The sequence below is a fragment of the Copadichromis virginalis genome, linkage group LG7, assembly GCF_057382275.1.
Source record: "Copadichromis virginalis isolate Kocher_CV1m ecotype Utaka linkage group LG7, C_Virginalis_male_GT1.1, whole genome shotgun sequence".
NCBI classification, from domain to species: domain Eukaryota; kingdom Metazoa; phylum Chordata; class Actinopteri; order Cichliformes; family Cichlidae; genus Copadichromis; species Copadichromis virginalis.
In genome coordinates, this window is record NC_140624.1 from 19,432,387 (window position 1) to 19,447,366 (window position 14,980).

The window sequence follows — 14,980 nt, forward strand, 5'->3', positions numbered from 1 at the left end:
CACTTTTAAAAGGACCAACTCTGAAGTAAATAAATGACAGAAAATCAAGGATGGACAGCCTCTTTGCCAGTGGCTGTGATAGAGCAGGTCATCTGCTAACCTAAAGGTTGGTGGTTCAATCACTGGTTCCCTGGTTACTCCAGTCAAAGTATTATTGTACAAGATGCTGAACTCCAAGTTGCCCTCCAGTGGATTCATCCAAGATAGGAAAATAGAAAAAAATGTGGTAAATGACGACAGTGTAGAGTAGATAAAACAATCGGTCTATTTACCAGTAAGACTTAGTGAGTTTATAAGAATCCAACAACAATATATAACTTGGCTATGGGCAGACAGTTAAGGCTTATGCATTATTTTAGTGTGTGAAGGGTTGTGTGGGGTTAAATCTATGTGACAAACACATCCAAAGCAGAGGTTTTGCTGTCTGAGACAGACGGCAGTGCTCAGTGTTTCCCACTGATGTTCAATAAACAGATCGGCATCCAACAGTTGCCGAATCTGACACGTTGGGGTGGGGTGGAATTACCTTTAAGCTTAAAATGAGTTGAAAGTACGTTTGAGGAGAAGCGTTGTAAACAGCCATAGGTTTCATACAGCCTTGTGTATACTTTCACCACTTTGCTGTGTTGCTTGCATGTTGATGGCTGAGGCAGAATGGAGGCTGAAGTAACTAAAAACAGTCAAATCTTACTGCTTTAACAAATTACTGAATCGTTTCACACAAAAATATGGCCATGTCAAGGTGACATGGTATATTAAAGCGTTAACTGCTGCTGTGTGACGCCTCCAAAGATGCTGAATGTCAGGTTCAAAGTGCCGCCTTGCATCCGATTCCACCAGATGGCTTCGTATGTATGCCATTACCCTTCTCACATGCTTGACTTACATATTATTTATTGTAGACAGATAAAAGACATTGGTGAGTGGCACCATATTGGAAGTAGTTTACTCCAGGGTTGGGAAGAGCAGCTGGTCGAGCTGTGGCATTTGAATCGGGGGCGAGGGGAAGAAGGGGATGAGTAGCCTCGCCATATATCACTGAAAGAAAAGAGAGCAAGACAGCAATAACGGGCAGGAGGTAGAAATAGAGACACAGAAGGTGTGAACAAGAGATAGGGATAGCAGGAGAAATGCTGGGTGGCATTAACCCAACAAGTCACCAGTGAAATATTACTCTCTTGATTCATGTCAGAGCCTGGTGGAGTCAACAGTTATGACATATCCAACTTGCTAGAGGAAAACAAGCTCATAACACTGTCCCCCCCTCCCCCCAAGCCTGTTCATTTTATCATGTCCCAAGGGGGTCCTCCAATTCTCAAGGCATCCATGACAAAACCCAGAAATGCTGCAAAAACAGCTGGGTATTTCAACAGCTACAGTGGAGAAACCCCCAGAAAAGACGCTCTTGGCCATGAGAATAAGCAAAATGAAATCCTTAACACATCTGAAAATATGATAACCTTATTTAAGCCATTGTAAAAGCTGGAAAGAGGCTATTTGGTATCACTGCAGTCATATAGCCACATAGCAGGTTGTGACTTCGGGGTGTGCTGAGGCGCAGGTTGGCATGGTGATGGTGACAGGCGGCTGACCCGTCTCCAAAGCTATGGTATTCTAGATTGAATTTCCAGCAAACCTCCCTGTCGGCCACTCTCTGCCCTGCTCCTCTCCCCATCTTCCTCTCCTTCACCCCCTCGGCGCCCGTGGCCCTGTCCTAACGGATTGTCTCACGCCTTTGAAGTGCAGAGGGAATCTGATTTGAGCTGGCTCTGCTAAATTGTTACACAGCCAGCCTGCCCACCATGATCTAATCAGCCAATTGCACGCTGCTGATTGTAATTGGATGAATTCCCTCGCAGGCTGTTAGGGAAGCAGGGAATGGCAGTTTGAGGAGGGTCACTAGGCCCCAGGGATGAAGACAAATAGAGGAATTACATGAGCCAGGGATGAAGATGAACGGGGTGATGAAGAGATGAGAGGAGGCTGAGCTGTGTCTCAATGGCCCATTAGGAGACAAGAGCCCGACAGGGAAAAAGGTAAAGCAGCTCAGCTGTCTGACAGAAGAGGCGTCACCTCAGTCTGATCCAAAATCTGATTATGCTCACCTCAATTCAAACTTGAGCCAGTGGGGGGATTAGAGGTGGGTGAAGCTGCTTCATCTGAGAATAAAGAAAGTTGAATCTAAGCTGCCTTTGAACTTGTGAGGCCATATTCTTCTCATAGAAACGGTTCAGCATTCCAGCACTTTTGGTTCTTGCTTATGACAGATGTCAAAATAGTTTCTTTTTCACAATCTATGCAACTTATCGTCTTGCCTCGGGCTGCTACATGTTATATAGATTTTGTGATTTTTGATTAGAAACACTACAAGTCCAAGATAAATCCAGTGGACGCTTCTTGTAAGTAGAGTGAACACAATGCCACTGGAATGCAAAATCATCTTGCACGCTTATACATACAGTGAGGCAGAGGAATTATATGAGCCATGAAGATGAACGGGGTGATGAAAAGATGAGAGGGGAGCTAGGCGGTACATCTTGGCAATCTTTAGGCTGGATTCGACTTGGGTAAATGAGGATCTGTCCTGTAAGCACTTCTTGGCTTACCAAGGTTACCTCTCAAGCTTTGTTGAGCCGGAGCACCTTTGACGCAGAGATCCATAGGTGTGGAAATTTGTAGATTACAGAGCTGTATGAACTGTTTATCCTCAAGTATGTGAATGTGCAGTGTGGTGCATGGGTAGTGCACACATCTCCATTTAAAGGGGCTGAGGTTTGTAGGTCTTTATACACCACCAAGCTGTTTTAATCACCATGGTTCCCTTTGGCCAAGTATATATTAACACATTATCTCTTTCTTCCTTCCAGGCGGACCTTAGTGTAAACCTGCAGGATGACAGCAGCTTCTTTTATGGTGTGTCCAGCCAGTACGAGAGCTCTGAGAACATGATTATCACCTCATCCACCAAGGTCTGTTCCTTTGGCAAACAGGTGGTGGAGAAAGTTGAGGTAAGAATGCGATACTGGAAGGTGTCAAGTGTCATTTGTTATGTCATCTTTTATTAGAGTATATACACTTATGCTGCCATGTTAATGGAATCTTTGCACTATTTTGCATATGTTTTCGGCACAATTTGTTTTTCTTACTTTTTCCAGCCTATTCATCCAAATGTGCCCATTGGGCAAAGAGTCAGGCTTCCTCTTATTTGTTTGGGGTCCCAGTAGAGATGTTATCTAACAGATGTGGCTAACTTCTTGGCTCGGAGCAATGCCGTCTTCAGAGTTTATTAAAGAGGCCCTTTGAAATATTTATGACATGAGCAGAAATGACATTTTATGATTTTATAGCTGTTCCTTTTATGAGAATTGTTTATGAAAAAAACTCTTGTCGGACCAATAAACGTCATATAACCTGTAATTCTAGCTGCTGTCACTCTGGAAATGTACCCAGCAACAGACTGGGATATCTCTACATGCTAGTCAGGACTGAGAAAAATTAAATTTGCAGCTTTTTTGTTAAATAAGATAGTTATGTTTGAAAGATTTTAATCGCTATTAAAAATGTTCTTATTGAGAAGATGTGAATTTCATCCAAAACTAGATTCAGCTGGAGGAATATTTTTAGTCATCAGTGATTCAATTTTTTTGTTGGTGAGATATGAATATTAAATTAATACATTACAAAATGTGACCACTTAATTTTTAAGCAACATTTATTAGTCAGCCATTTTTTTCCTGTAAATATCATTTTTTAGTTTAGCTGCTTTACAAAACTGACACCTTCCACTTTTCCCATTTATCGGCAGTAACGTATATATTTGGCTCCAATTCAGGAAGTTTGCGTCACCGATTGAATGATGGAAGAGTGATGTTACGACATAAAGAGGTCATGACCACATCAAAAGCCACACTTATCACACTGGGGAGTGAATAACCCCCACCGCAGATTCCAGTCAGTTACTGCTGATCTGTGGTCTGTAAACTGACGCGATTCACAAATTTCCCCAATATGAATAACTGTTATGTTTCCCGTTAACCGTACACAATAGCCGCCCCGCCCCCACTCGCTGCTGATGGATTGTACAATATAAGCACATACACACATATCCCTAGGTAGAGCCATCTGCCTCAATCGGCCACATGATGATATTTAATGGCTTCATTATTTGATTACGGTTGTCACAAGAAATATGTTTATTGTCATATCTGGCATGCCATATGCCGCATTAGGTATATTATATTTCAAACAATACTGCTTATCACATACAGTAGACCTAGACGTTCATATCCAATGCATCCATTTGAGTTTCAGTGGCCTATGTATCCCTGCGTTTTTGCAACAGATTTCACATTTCATCCATACATTTTTAAATTCTCTTTCAGTGTGATATATGTTCGCAGATATTAAACTTCACTCGTATGTGTCTGTTCCCCTAGACGGAGTACGCGCGTTTCGAAAATGGACGCTATGTGTTTCGGATCCACCGCTCTCCGTTGTGCGAATACATGATCAACTTTATCCACAAGCTTAAACACCTGCCGGAGAAGTACATGATGAACAGCGTACTGGAAAACTTCACTATCTTACAGGTACCAACTTTCAAATCTGTGTAGTACGTATAAAACTGCAGCTTACCTTTCCCCAGGCTGTTAATGACAAGAAATAAGCTTCTTCTCTTAAGCTGCACTGATATCATATAGTTTGGACTCAAATTATGAGCAGCAGAGTGGGGTCGAAGTATTTCACATCACAACTCAGAAACTAGACTCAAAATAAACAGTTTAGCCAGCTAGTAAATACTAATGGAGAATACAAAACTATAATCACTTGTTTTCATAAAATCATATATTTCCACACTACTTCACCCTGGATTCACTTGCTAACTAATTACAAATATGCAACAACAGAAAATAAATTTTGGTTTTGTTTGAGTCGTAATTTAGGCATCTAAATTCTTTTTGTTTTAGTCTAGTTTTAGTTGAATAAATCAAATCAAGCGATTATCCAGCTGACTAAAGTATAAAGTGTAAAAGTTTTGGTCCACACAGTCAGTCTTCTTTTAAGGGTCTTATTTTCAATATCCAATGCAACCTGTTTCTATTCTTATCTTTCTCCCAAGCATTGACATTTTGTCATGTTTTCGTGAGAAACAAGGAGCTTGGAAACAGCTGGAACCATTTTAATTTTATGCCTTCTAGTTGGACTTTTCTGAATGAGCCGGTGTGCTCCTCAGTGGATAGTGGGGTGTATTGTCATAGTAACCAGAGGGGCCTAAAAGACAGGGTTTTTAAAAATGTGTTTCTTCTATTGGAGGCTCCATTCCTACACTCCTAGCAAAGGCACAATGACCATATTGAGCCCACACTGATGACTACATGGCAGCATGTCATTAGGCTTCTCAATGGAGTTATTTAGCTCATATGAACCACAAACGTCTCATACACAGATGTTCACATACATATAGATGACAATACACACAGACAATGCTGCAGGGCTGAGCACAATGATGTGACAAAAGTTGCTTTCAGTGCAACGTTGTTAAACATAAGGAGTTTTTTTTCCTGTCATGTTATGCATGTTGCCTTTCCATGAATGCCAAGCAGTACTTTAGATACATATCAGCCTTATGTATAGAATAGCACCATTTCAGCCAAGGGATTGTGTGTCCAGTTACTCATTATTAGTGTGTATGTGTCAGTAATTAGTCAGTATATTTAACTAATGAACCGGCCAGGGAGACTAGTTAGGGTTAGGTGTCTAGGCTCTAAGCTCATCACTCCACATGAATGTGCTACATTTAAAACTGGGAAGCGATAAGTAAATACGCCCTATCCACCATCCCCACAGCCTAAAGGTTGATGCTGGGCTGGTGGAGAGGTTGAAACGGCGAGCACTGATGAAGGGAACTGGTGGCAATGTGATGTCCAAGTGAGCATCGGGAAACTTTACTGCTTAAATCAACTGCCAAATTGGGAGGGTGTATTCGGTATCGGCGTGAGAAGAGGGAGGCATGTTACGTGGGTATGACGCAGTGGAGCTCGAGTTGCCTGCCTAAACTAGCTGGCAGGCTCACTTCATTAGTGATGTAGCAGAAAGCCACGGCTCTGCCAGAACCACAAAAAAAAAAAAATAAGAAGAAGCTATAAAGTTGTCCAAACTGTGGGTAAATTTACATTGTAAGTAAAAACACGACAAACGAAGCTTCACAATATGACACCAGTTTGTGTTTGTCTACAGGTGGTGACTAACAGGGACACACTGGAGACCCTGCTGTGCATAGCCTACGTCTTCGAGGTGTCCACTAGCGAGCACGGAGCGCAGCATCATATTTACAGGCTAGTCAAAGACTGACACGGCCTCTCACTCTGAACTTACCAGTTCTAGACCCATTGTAGCACACCGGTGAGCAACAACACTAAACAATAGACTACTTCCTCTACAAGATGAATTCATACGAGGCGGTCGGGAGCCTGGAGAAGCACAGGCTGTGACGGTTTGTGCAGGAACACAACTACTGCTGAACAAGAGTTAGATTTGGGACTGTGGAAGTTGAAACTGGCTGTGTGTGAAGAGGAGGACCACTGTGTACACTGTGGTTTCTATGCCAAAGGAGCCAAACATAGCTAAGAAGACCTGCATGAGAGAGTTGTAATTGGTGGTGTTTTTTTCCATCTCATTTTTACTAGCGCTTGTTTTTAATTTAGATTCTTTTACACACATGCATGTGCAGGGGATGTTTGTGACAGAGAAGTCTGGCTGCCTCAGGGTGCCATCTAGTGACTTAAATATAAATATATATAAAAATGGGAAAAATAATAAAAGTATACTGAGAATCCCTTATTTGCACATCCGAAAGAAAAAAAATCACTGTTTTTTTGTGCCAATGTTTTGCGATTATGTACAGTGCCACAACCTTCTCTTAACAGAGTTACGTTGACAGGTGGCTAAAACGATTTAAAAGAACTTGTATTCACTTTGTTTGATGTTGAATGTTGAATGTTTCTTGTCTTACTGTTTTTTGATTGAAAACTGTCTGACTGCAACAAAAGGCACATAATAACACTGCTAACTTGAACCAGATTTGGACTTGTAAGCCGATTATCGAAGTTGTCTGCATCTGTAACTTGCCCTGAGGTGTCACATGAAAATACAAGTGTTTCTTACATAAGTCCTCGCTGGTTTTGTAGTATTTCCACTAACTGCTACACGCTGCATAAACGTGTTTAGGAGAATTATAAAATGTGCAGGATTTGACAGAGCTGTCAGAGAGACTTTCCTTTGACAGCTTTTTACAGCTTTCCCAGTATGTTGTGTGCACACTGGAAAGGTGATAAAATAAATATATTGAAAGTTTAAAGTGTGCATAGTAAATCAGTTTACTTTTGGAAGGTGTTGTTGATGAGCACCATACTGTTCTATAGTGGATGAACAGCCTCATGCTGAAGAAAGTCAAAACTAATTGCAGATGGCAGTGCTTTTGCTCCAGTGAGGCCCCGGAAACCAAAAAGTAAGTATTTAAGGGTGCAGATTAAAATGACTGATTAACCTGTTGGTCGTTAATTTTCTCTGATTGTTAATGTAGAGAGGATTGTGTAAGCAAATCATCACATTTAAGAGGCTAAAGTAAAAAATAATTTCAGCTATTTTTGCTAAATAGCTGACCAAAATCATGAATTAGTTATCAACATAAATGTGTAACAACATTTTACTTTCTCTTAGTGGGTTTTTTGGTGGGCAGTGTCACTACATGCTCACAGTTTTAATCACATCCACGTATGCATCCGATATTTTATATTAAAAAAAAAAGAACTACTACAGCAAGCGCAGAGAATACACTTTTTTAATGTAGTAGAGACACAGATGTTGTTAACAGTAGTGACGATTGCCATCTAGTGGTGTTTTGGCAACATTACACTTTGTTAGTTTGATTTAACTTGGTAGGTTAGAATCGGTGTAAGAAGAAGTGTAGAAGCAAATCACAAATGTAGTATTTCAAGGCGCCATATTTTGTATTGTAAGAAACCTTACACATCATACTCCGATGCTCATGTGACTTTATTAATATGTGAACTCGCACTTACAACTTCTTATCCAGTCCATGGTAACAAGGAGCTGGAGCCTGTCCCAGCAATCATAGTGCGAAAGACAAAGTACAGTTCAACGGGGTTAAACCAAACCTTCTTTTTATTATTTTATTATTTATTTTTTTTAAAAATCCACTTGATTGCTTCTATTTTTAAATCACTCTATCAACTTTAGTCTGCTATGGTATTTGTTAGAGCTGCATTATGCTACAGAGAGTGCATAGTTAAAAATAAATACACAAATAAATAAACACTGGCATACTTTGTGGTAAAATATAAAGTACGTACATTTTAAAGGGGGTAACAGATAATACAGATATGTCTTTTGGTGCCATTATTCTGGTAATGTCATTTGACCGACCTAACCCGTAAGAGTAGGGGTGAGTTTTTATAATCGATTCATCGATTAAAATCGATTCTGGCTTGGATAACGTAAAATCGATTCATTTAAATCCTGAATCGATTTTTTTAATATAAATATATAAATATAATATATTTTGCTTGAAATGCCAGAATCTTTGGTGACATCTCACAAAATTTGAAGAACCACCAAACAGTTAAGACAGTAAATGAGAGCAGGTACAGGGATTCTGCACATAGACTTAAACACACAGCGCGACCCGCGGATCAGAATCAGTTAGATGTCGCCTTTCTCACGGTTGGGGCTGAAAGCCGACAGCTCGCTGATCCTGATGTTTCGGCGGGTCTGCGCTTTGTGTTTACGATTCTAAAGCTGTTAGTTTGATCTCTCTCCAAACAATATTGACCGAACCAGCAGCAAAAGACGATCCAAACGTAAAATCGTCATGAATTCACTCTGACTTTTACTGTTTTGCTTCCACCGCGATGCACAGCTCTCTCTCTCTCTCTCCCTCCCCCCCCCCTCTCTCTCTGTACTTCAAGAACAGTTTCGCTTTCTTCATTATTCGCTTGCTTGTTACGCACCAGTCTACCGTAGTTTACAGCGCTGTCAGCCGCTGTTTTTTTCCCTTTTACATTCTTCCGAAAAGAAAACCTCATTTCTGCTGTTCAATACTGAACAAATTTAAACTTTTTAAAATTATTCAAAATGCAAAACGCTTAACCATGTCTCTAATAAAACCGCTGTAACTTCAGAGGTAATGTTCATATGTTGATTAATGGTTTTCTTTCGTTTTTGATGTACTGCAGAATATTTTTATAAAATCCCAGGCCAGGAAAATCACCTTCATGTTTTTCTGTGTTTTATCTTCAGCTACTTTGACACAAAGGCATCTGCTGTGATGCTCACACCTTTGATAAAGTCTTGCGTGTGTCAGCTTCCTTTTTATTGATACAAAAATATGTAAATGTACTGATTTGAATTATAATATTTCTGACTGTCAAAATTTCCCAGATTTAAATCGAATCGAATCGAATTAAATCGAATTAAATCGAATCGTGGATCGAATCGATTCGGGACCTTGTGAATCGGAATTGAATCGATTCTAGAAATCAGTGACGATACCCAGCCCTACGTAAGAGCCCAGACCGGTCAGAAAAACTACGGGAGAGTCAATGGCTGTGTCCCAATTCAGGGTCTGCACGCTTGAAGTACGCATTTTAAGTGCGGTTACGTCACCGCCACGCGACGACGGCTGTCCCAATTCGAAGTGTGCTTCAAATGCATACTCCAAATGCGCCGTCGATTTCCCCAAATATCAAGCGTGGTCCGGTGCACGCTTCGTGGTCCCATATATCCCACAATTCATAGCGCGGCGGTGGGTGGAGCGGCTGAAGAGGTTTTTTCTTTTTTTTTTCAAAACTTTTTTGAAATTATAAAGCGAACAGTCAGTCATTCCAGTTCAGTTTGTACAGTAGACATACAAGGCAAATAAGAGTAACAATATACAGTACAATGAAATAAGAAGGATAAATAAATAAAGGATAAAAAAGAAAAAAAGAAAAAAAAAAGGGGGGAGTGACAGACTTCATAACAACTTTGTACTTGAAAGTTGTGACAGCTCATTCGTTAAACATTTCTGAATGAATTTCAATCAATGTTAAACCTTTTATATTGGAAGGTAATTTAAGAGAGTTCGAGTAATATTCAATTTCAATCAAAAACAAATTAAATGATGGGGTTGAGTCTTGAAATTGACATTTATGTATATGGAATTTCCCTAATAAGATGGAGCGGCCGAAGAGTGAACTGTCAAAAGTACTGAATATGACGTCACTTATTTATGTGCGAATGTTTAATAATTAAAGTCAGTCATATATCCACAAACACAACAAGCTGAAAGTCAGATATATATATATATACATATATATATATATATATATATATATATATATATATATATATATATATATCATAATAATCTGACAATAATATAATATTGGCCATATTATATTTACATTACCACAGTGAGATGGCTTTAGTGAACATGAACAACATTAACTAATTGTTATTTACTAACTAATCTTACATGACTGTTCAGCACAGAAATGAAGCCCAACAATCATGTTTTCCAGTCCAGTGGTCTCAGCCTCAGATACTCAACTAATCAAAGTGATGTCATGACAAAAATGAATGACTAACAAAACATTTTTCTCCTTCATTTCTGTCAAACAAAGCTGTATGTAACGTGTCTCACGGTTAGTATCATGGTTGCTAGGCAACCTGAACAGCGCGACGAAGAGTATACCGTCCCATTTCACAAGCCTCTCACTTCCGCACTTCTCGTACGCGTAGTGCGCGTGCTTCAAGCGTGCAGACCCTGAATTGGGACACAGCTAGCGTTGAAACGTTAACAGGAACTTTTCTCAATGCGTAAAGGGGCGTGGGTTCTTCTGGGTTAAACCAGATTGCGACAATTATGGAAATGCGCTCAGATATATGACTAAACAGAAAACACATCACATTGTGGCCTTTTCTTTGATAACACTGGAAAACGAATGCAGATTATGAAACGTATTTATGGCCACAGTGTAAATTCACATAATTTGAACATTTGAATATCAACATTTGTTGATTTTATTTGTAAAGTAAGTTGATCCCATTATGTTGGTCAAGCAGCCTAGTGCACTCACACGTGGCACAGCCCTGGACACCTTACGCACGGCTGGGTCTCCACCTCCTGTAGGTGCGTAGTTGTGACACAGCTGGCACCAGTAAAACCAAAGCACTGGCCCCATTTCATGCCTGTCAACTCCAAGTAATCAGCTCCCAAATATGTCGAGGCTTTGTCTTGATTGCAATCTAACATGGTGTGATTTACAATATGCGCAATGAACGCCGCATGGGGTTTGCTGGCGGTTTTCAGTCTGGTGTGTCGCGTTGAGTCGAGGTGCTCACCGACCTCCTATTATAAGAACTGCTGGATTAGACGGTTCCCGGGGATTTTCATCGATATTGAGGAATCTCAGAGGAGAGGGGCGCAGCTTTTGAAGCATTATCAAGAAGAGACCGCGCTGAAATGCAGCCGCACCTGTTGCCTTACCAGAAACTGTGAGTTATACGATCATCACTGGTTTTCTCTTCTTTTACTCCTGATTAATCCTCTTTCTGTCTTTTCTCATAGTTTCCTGTAATCTGGCTATATTCCACTATGATACCACTCAAGAAATCTTGAACTGCTTTCACCTCCACTGTCCGACTCTGGGGAGCTGCATTCTGAGTCACAGAGACAACGTTGTTCTCTACAATATCACAAAGGGTAGGTCGCTTTAGTGTCTGGTAGAGGTGGACTTCTGTTCTTTTAATGATATGAATACTGTGCATATCAAATCCTTTTAGATCCTGTTAGATTCTTAGGGATTAGATGTAAATTTGAAATAACAATTTCAAAATACTATATCTTACAGTAAATGTCTATAACTATAGATGGTTCAAATTCTGCATACAGTACTGTGTAAAAGTCTTGAGTCACCCCTGATTTTGTGCATTTTGCTTCCAAGGAGTCAGACTTCCTTGGAATTTGGAAGTCAAGTGGTCTTGAGCAATAGTTCTCCAGGCTTTCTGAAGCCCTTTCAATTTTTTTTTCTTTGGACAGTGGCTGCTTTTCACTCATTTGTTCCTGACTATTTTCATATAACTTTGTGTGTGTCTGTGTGTTAAGGCTCTTAACATTCAAGTATAAAAAACAATACAAACCTCCCCCCAATTTTAAATTGTATCTTTAGCACCTTGTTAATATCAGCCTCTGGCAAAAACACATAACATGTTTGATGTTCAAGTTATCATCAGTATTTACAGAGGAGGTCAGGAGAGAGGCATCGGTGTAACTTTGTGCTGAACATGGGGGGGTCAAGATCTCTGTCTAAATAAATAAATAAATCTGGGTAAATTCCCAGATGATTAAACATGCGACTATTTTGCTGGTAATAAAGAAAATCAACAGTCTATTTATGCAAGATAATTCATAATTTTATTGGGGGGGGGGGGGGGTTATATTGGTTGGGTCTGATCATTGAGGGGGTCATAACCCTCCTGGAAATTACACCCCTGAAGAGAGGTACAGCAGCGGGTGTCTACAGCAAAACATGGACATGATGGTGTAAATAAAAAAAGTACAGTCAGATTTTTGATCCATCATGCAATGCCATCTGGAAAGTATCTTATTGGCAATGATTTAATTTTTTTGCATGAAAATGATCCCAAACTCACTGCCTAATGCAGTCGATGTATACCTGGACAATAAAGTGTACAGTGGAACACTTTTAGTCATGCATTGGCCTTCCCCAGAGCCCCCAACCTTAATGTCACTGAAGCAGGGTGGGATCATCTTGACAAAGAACAGAACTAAAGGCAGCCAACACCCAAAGAAGAGCTTTGAATGTCCTTCAAGAAGTCTGGAGAACTATTGCTGAAGACTGCTTAAAGAAATTACAAGAAAGCTCACTCAGAGAGTTCAGGCTGTGATGGAGAATAAAAGTCATTATATCAAATACTGACTTTTGTTAGACTTGTACAACCACTGTTTTTACCTTGTATACTGCATTTCCATGTAGGTTTACATGTAGGTAAACTGTTGCACCTACTTCACTTACTTTAAAAAAAATGTAAAGACATGAGTTGTTTGGAACTTTTGCATAGTACTATGTAAAAAATATGATTGATCAGTCGATAAAATATTTATCCAAGTGACCAATAGTAGTTAAAACGATCCCCACCAGCGGCAAAGCAAATATATACGACTGAGAATCAAATATTTCTAATATTTCTTCTTCTGATTTTAGCATGTTGCATAGGAGATTCCCAACTTCAGTGAAGTAAATTATCTGAAAATCGTTTTGCTTCCAGCTTTGCTTTTCTTGCAAAAGATGCATAGCATTTGTAGTTGTCACTTATTTTGGAATAACAAAAAAAATCACTCGCTATTAAACGTTTAGATAAAAACACCAGCAAAAACATGAAAAGCAAACAAACAAGCACATTTTTTCGTATTCTAGGTGTGGATCCTGATCTGTTGGTGTTTGGAAAATACTTCACCTCTAACGTGCGTGTGTTACCCCACCACTACAGCCGCAATAACGCCTCAGAGCCATTGCTGTCAGACAAGCGCCAATTTATTCATCCGCCTCCGCCCGTTAAACCCTCCACTACAGCTGGCAGAGTTCATGCCCCCACAGAGGCGTCTGTCATTGCCACCACAGCACTGCAGAGCACCGGTCAGCCTTTAGCAGTTTCCACAACTACGACTGCTGTGCCTTCCACTGAAAAAACTCCCCCATCTTCAAAAAAGTATGCACAAACAACAGCCGCAGTTGTCTCCACCACTTCTCTTCCAGATAGCATTACTCCATCTCCTTCATTCACCACAGTTAGCACTCTGGGCCATTACAATTCCAAGATTCTGTCTGCTTTTTCTATCACAAGTCCACAATCCCCAGTATCCACCCCTACCCGTCATCCCACCGCCACTTTCTCTCAGTTGGCCAGCAGCCCTCCAACTTCTGCAGCTCTTATAAGCTACACAGAAAGCAGCAAGCTGTATCTAAATGAGACCAAGGGCAACCATGGGAGGAACCACACAGTAAGCAACGAGGGAGCCAGTGGAGATGACACCCTACCAGGCCTCGGACATGGGTGGTATGTGGCTGCTGACACCTTGCTGGTTGCTGTGGCCATTTGTATCACAGTGCTGCTGAGCTGCTGTTGCTCTATCCTGCTGGTGGTGAGCTGGAGGGGTCAAAGAAAGAGGATGGGACGCTACAGTACATCATGGAGAGGGAAACGAGGCTCCATGCGTCTGATAAAATACGTGCTGGTCAAGGAGAGCTCCTGAAAGTGAGGATATTTTGTAACATTGTTGAGGAAGAAATCCAAAATGAAAGGACAATTTACTTAGAATGTATATGATTACATAAAGGATTATTTTAGGTTAAAGTATTTTGTTTTATTCTAACTAGATGGGGATGGACAGCTAAGGCAGCTCACCTGTGTTTTCCAGTTCTATAAAAGCTGGACCAGATAAACTGCTTAGTCTCTTTCTGCCACTCCGACAGGACTCAACCTATTTGTGATGTTTATCTGTTGGTTAGATTATGTTAATTAAATTATTTTTTTATTTCTGTAAACCTTTTGTGTGGACTTGCTCCTTATCACCTAATTTGTGCCAATTTGTCATAAATGGGGGCTTGTCCGGGATATTGAAACCTGTTGGTAAGATTAAAGTGTATGCAGTGTTGATGGCTAAGTTTAGCTTATGGTTTGATAAATACTTAGCCTAGTTTGGATATTTAACACTGTGACCAAAGTTTTAGGGACTTCCACACATGAATTAGATTAATTAATTACATACATTAATTAATTTTGAGTTATTTTTTTAGGCGATGTTGGAAGAGAGCAGGATTAATCCCTATTTTTTAAATTGGTCTTCAAACCAAATGTCTTTATCTTTTTGAGTGAGTCTAACCACATGTGTAAGAGC

The 14,980-nt window shown here is 40.2% G+C and overlaps 2 protein-coding genes across 2 annotated transcripts in view; both read left to right on the top strand.

The window, feature by feature from the left end:
• tead4 (TEA domain transcription factor 4) overlaps nt 1-7,168 on the top strand; it is a 70,831-nt gene extending 63,663 nt beyond the window's left edge. Inside the window, exons 10-12 of the mRNA XM_085462376.1 lie at nt 2,868-3,008; nt 4,437-4,589; nt 6,238-7,168. Of these exons, the coding sequence (XP_085318502.1) occupies nt 2,868-3,008; nt 4,437-4,589; nt 6,238-6,351 (408 nt within the window). The 3' untranslated portion in view covers nt 6,352-7,168. The remainder of the gene's footprint in view (nt 1-2,867; nt 3,009-4,436; nt 4,590-6,237) is intronic.
• Nucleotides 7,169-11,249: 4,081 nt separating this feature from the next.
• mansc4 (MANSC domain containing 4) lies at nt 11,250-14,539 on the top strand. The gene is made up of 3 exons (XM_085462377.1): nt 11,250-11,556; nt 11,630-11,764; nt 13,500-14,539. Exons 1-3 carry the CDS (start codon nt 11,337-11,339, stop codon nt 14,333-14,335), a joined length of 1,191 nt encoding a protein of 396 aa, XP_085318503.1. The 5' UTR covers nt 11,250-11,336; the 3' UTR covers nt 14,336-14,539.
• The last annotated feature ends 441 nt before the right edge of the window (nt 14,540-14,980 follow it).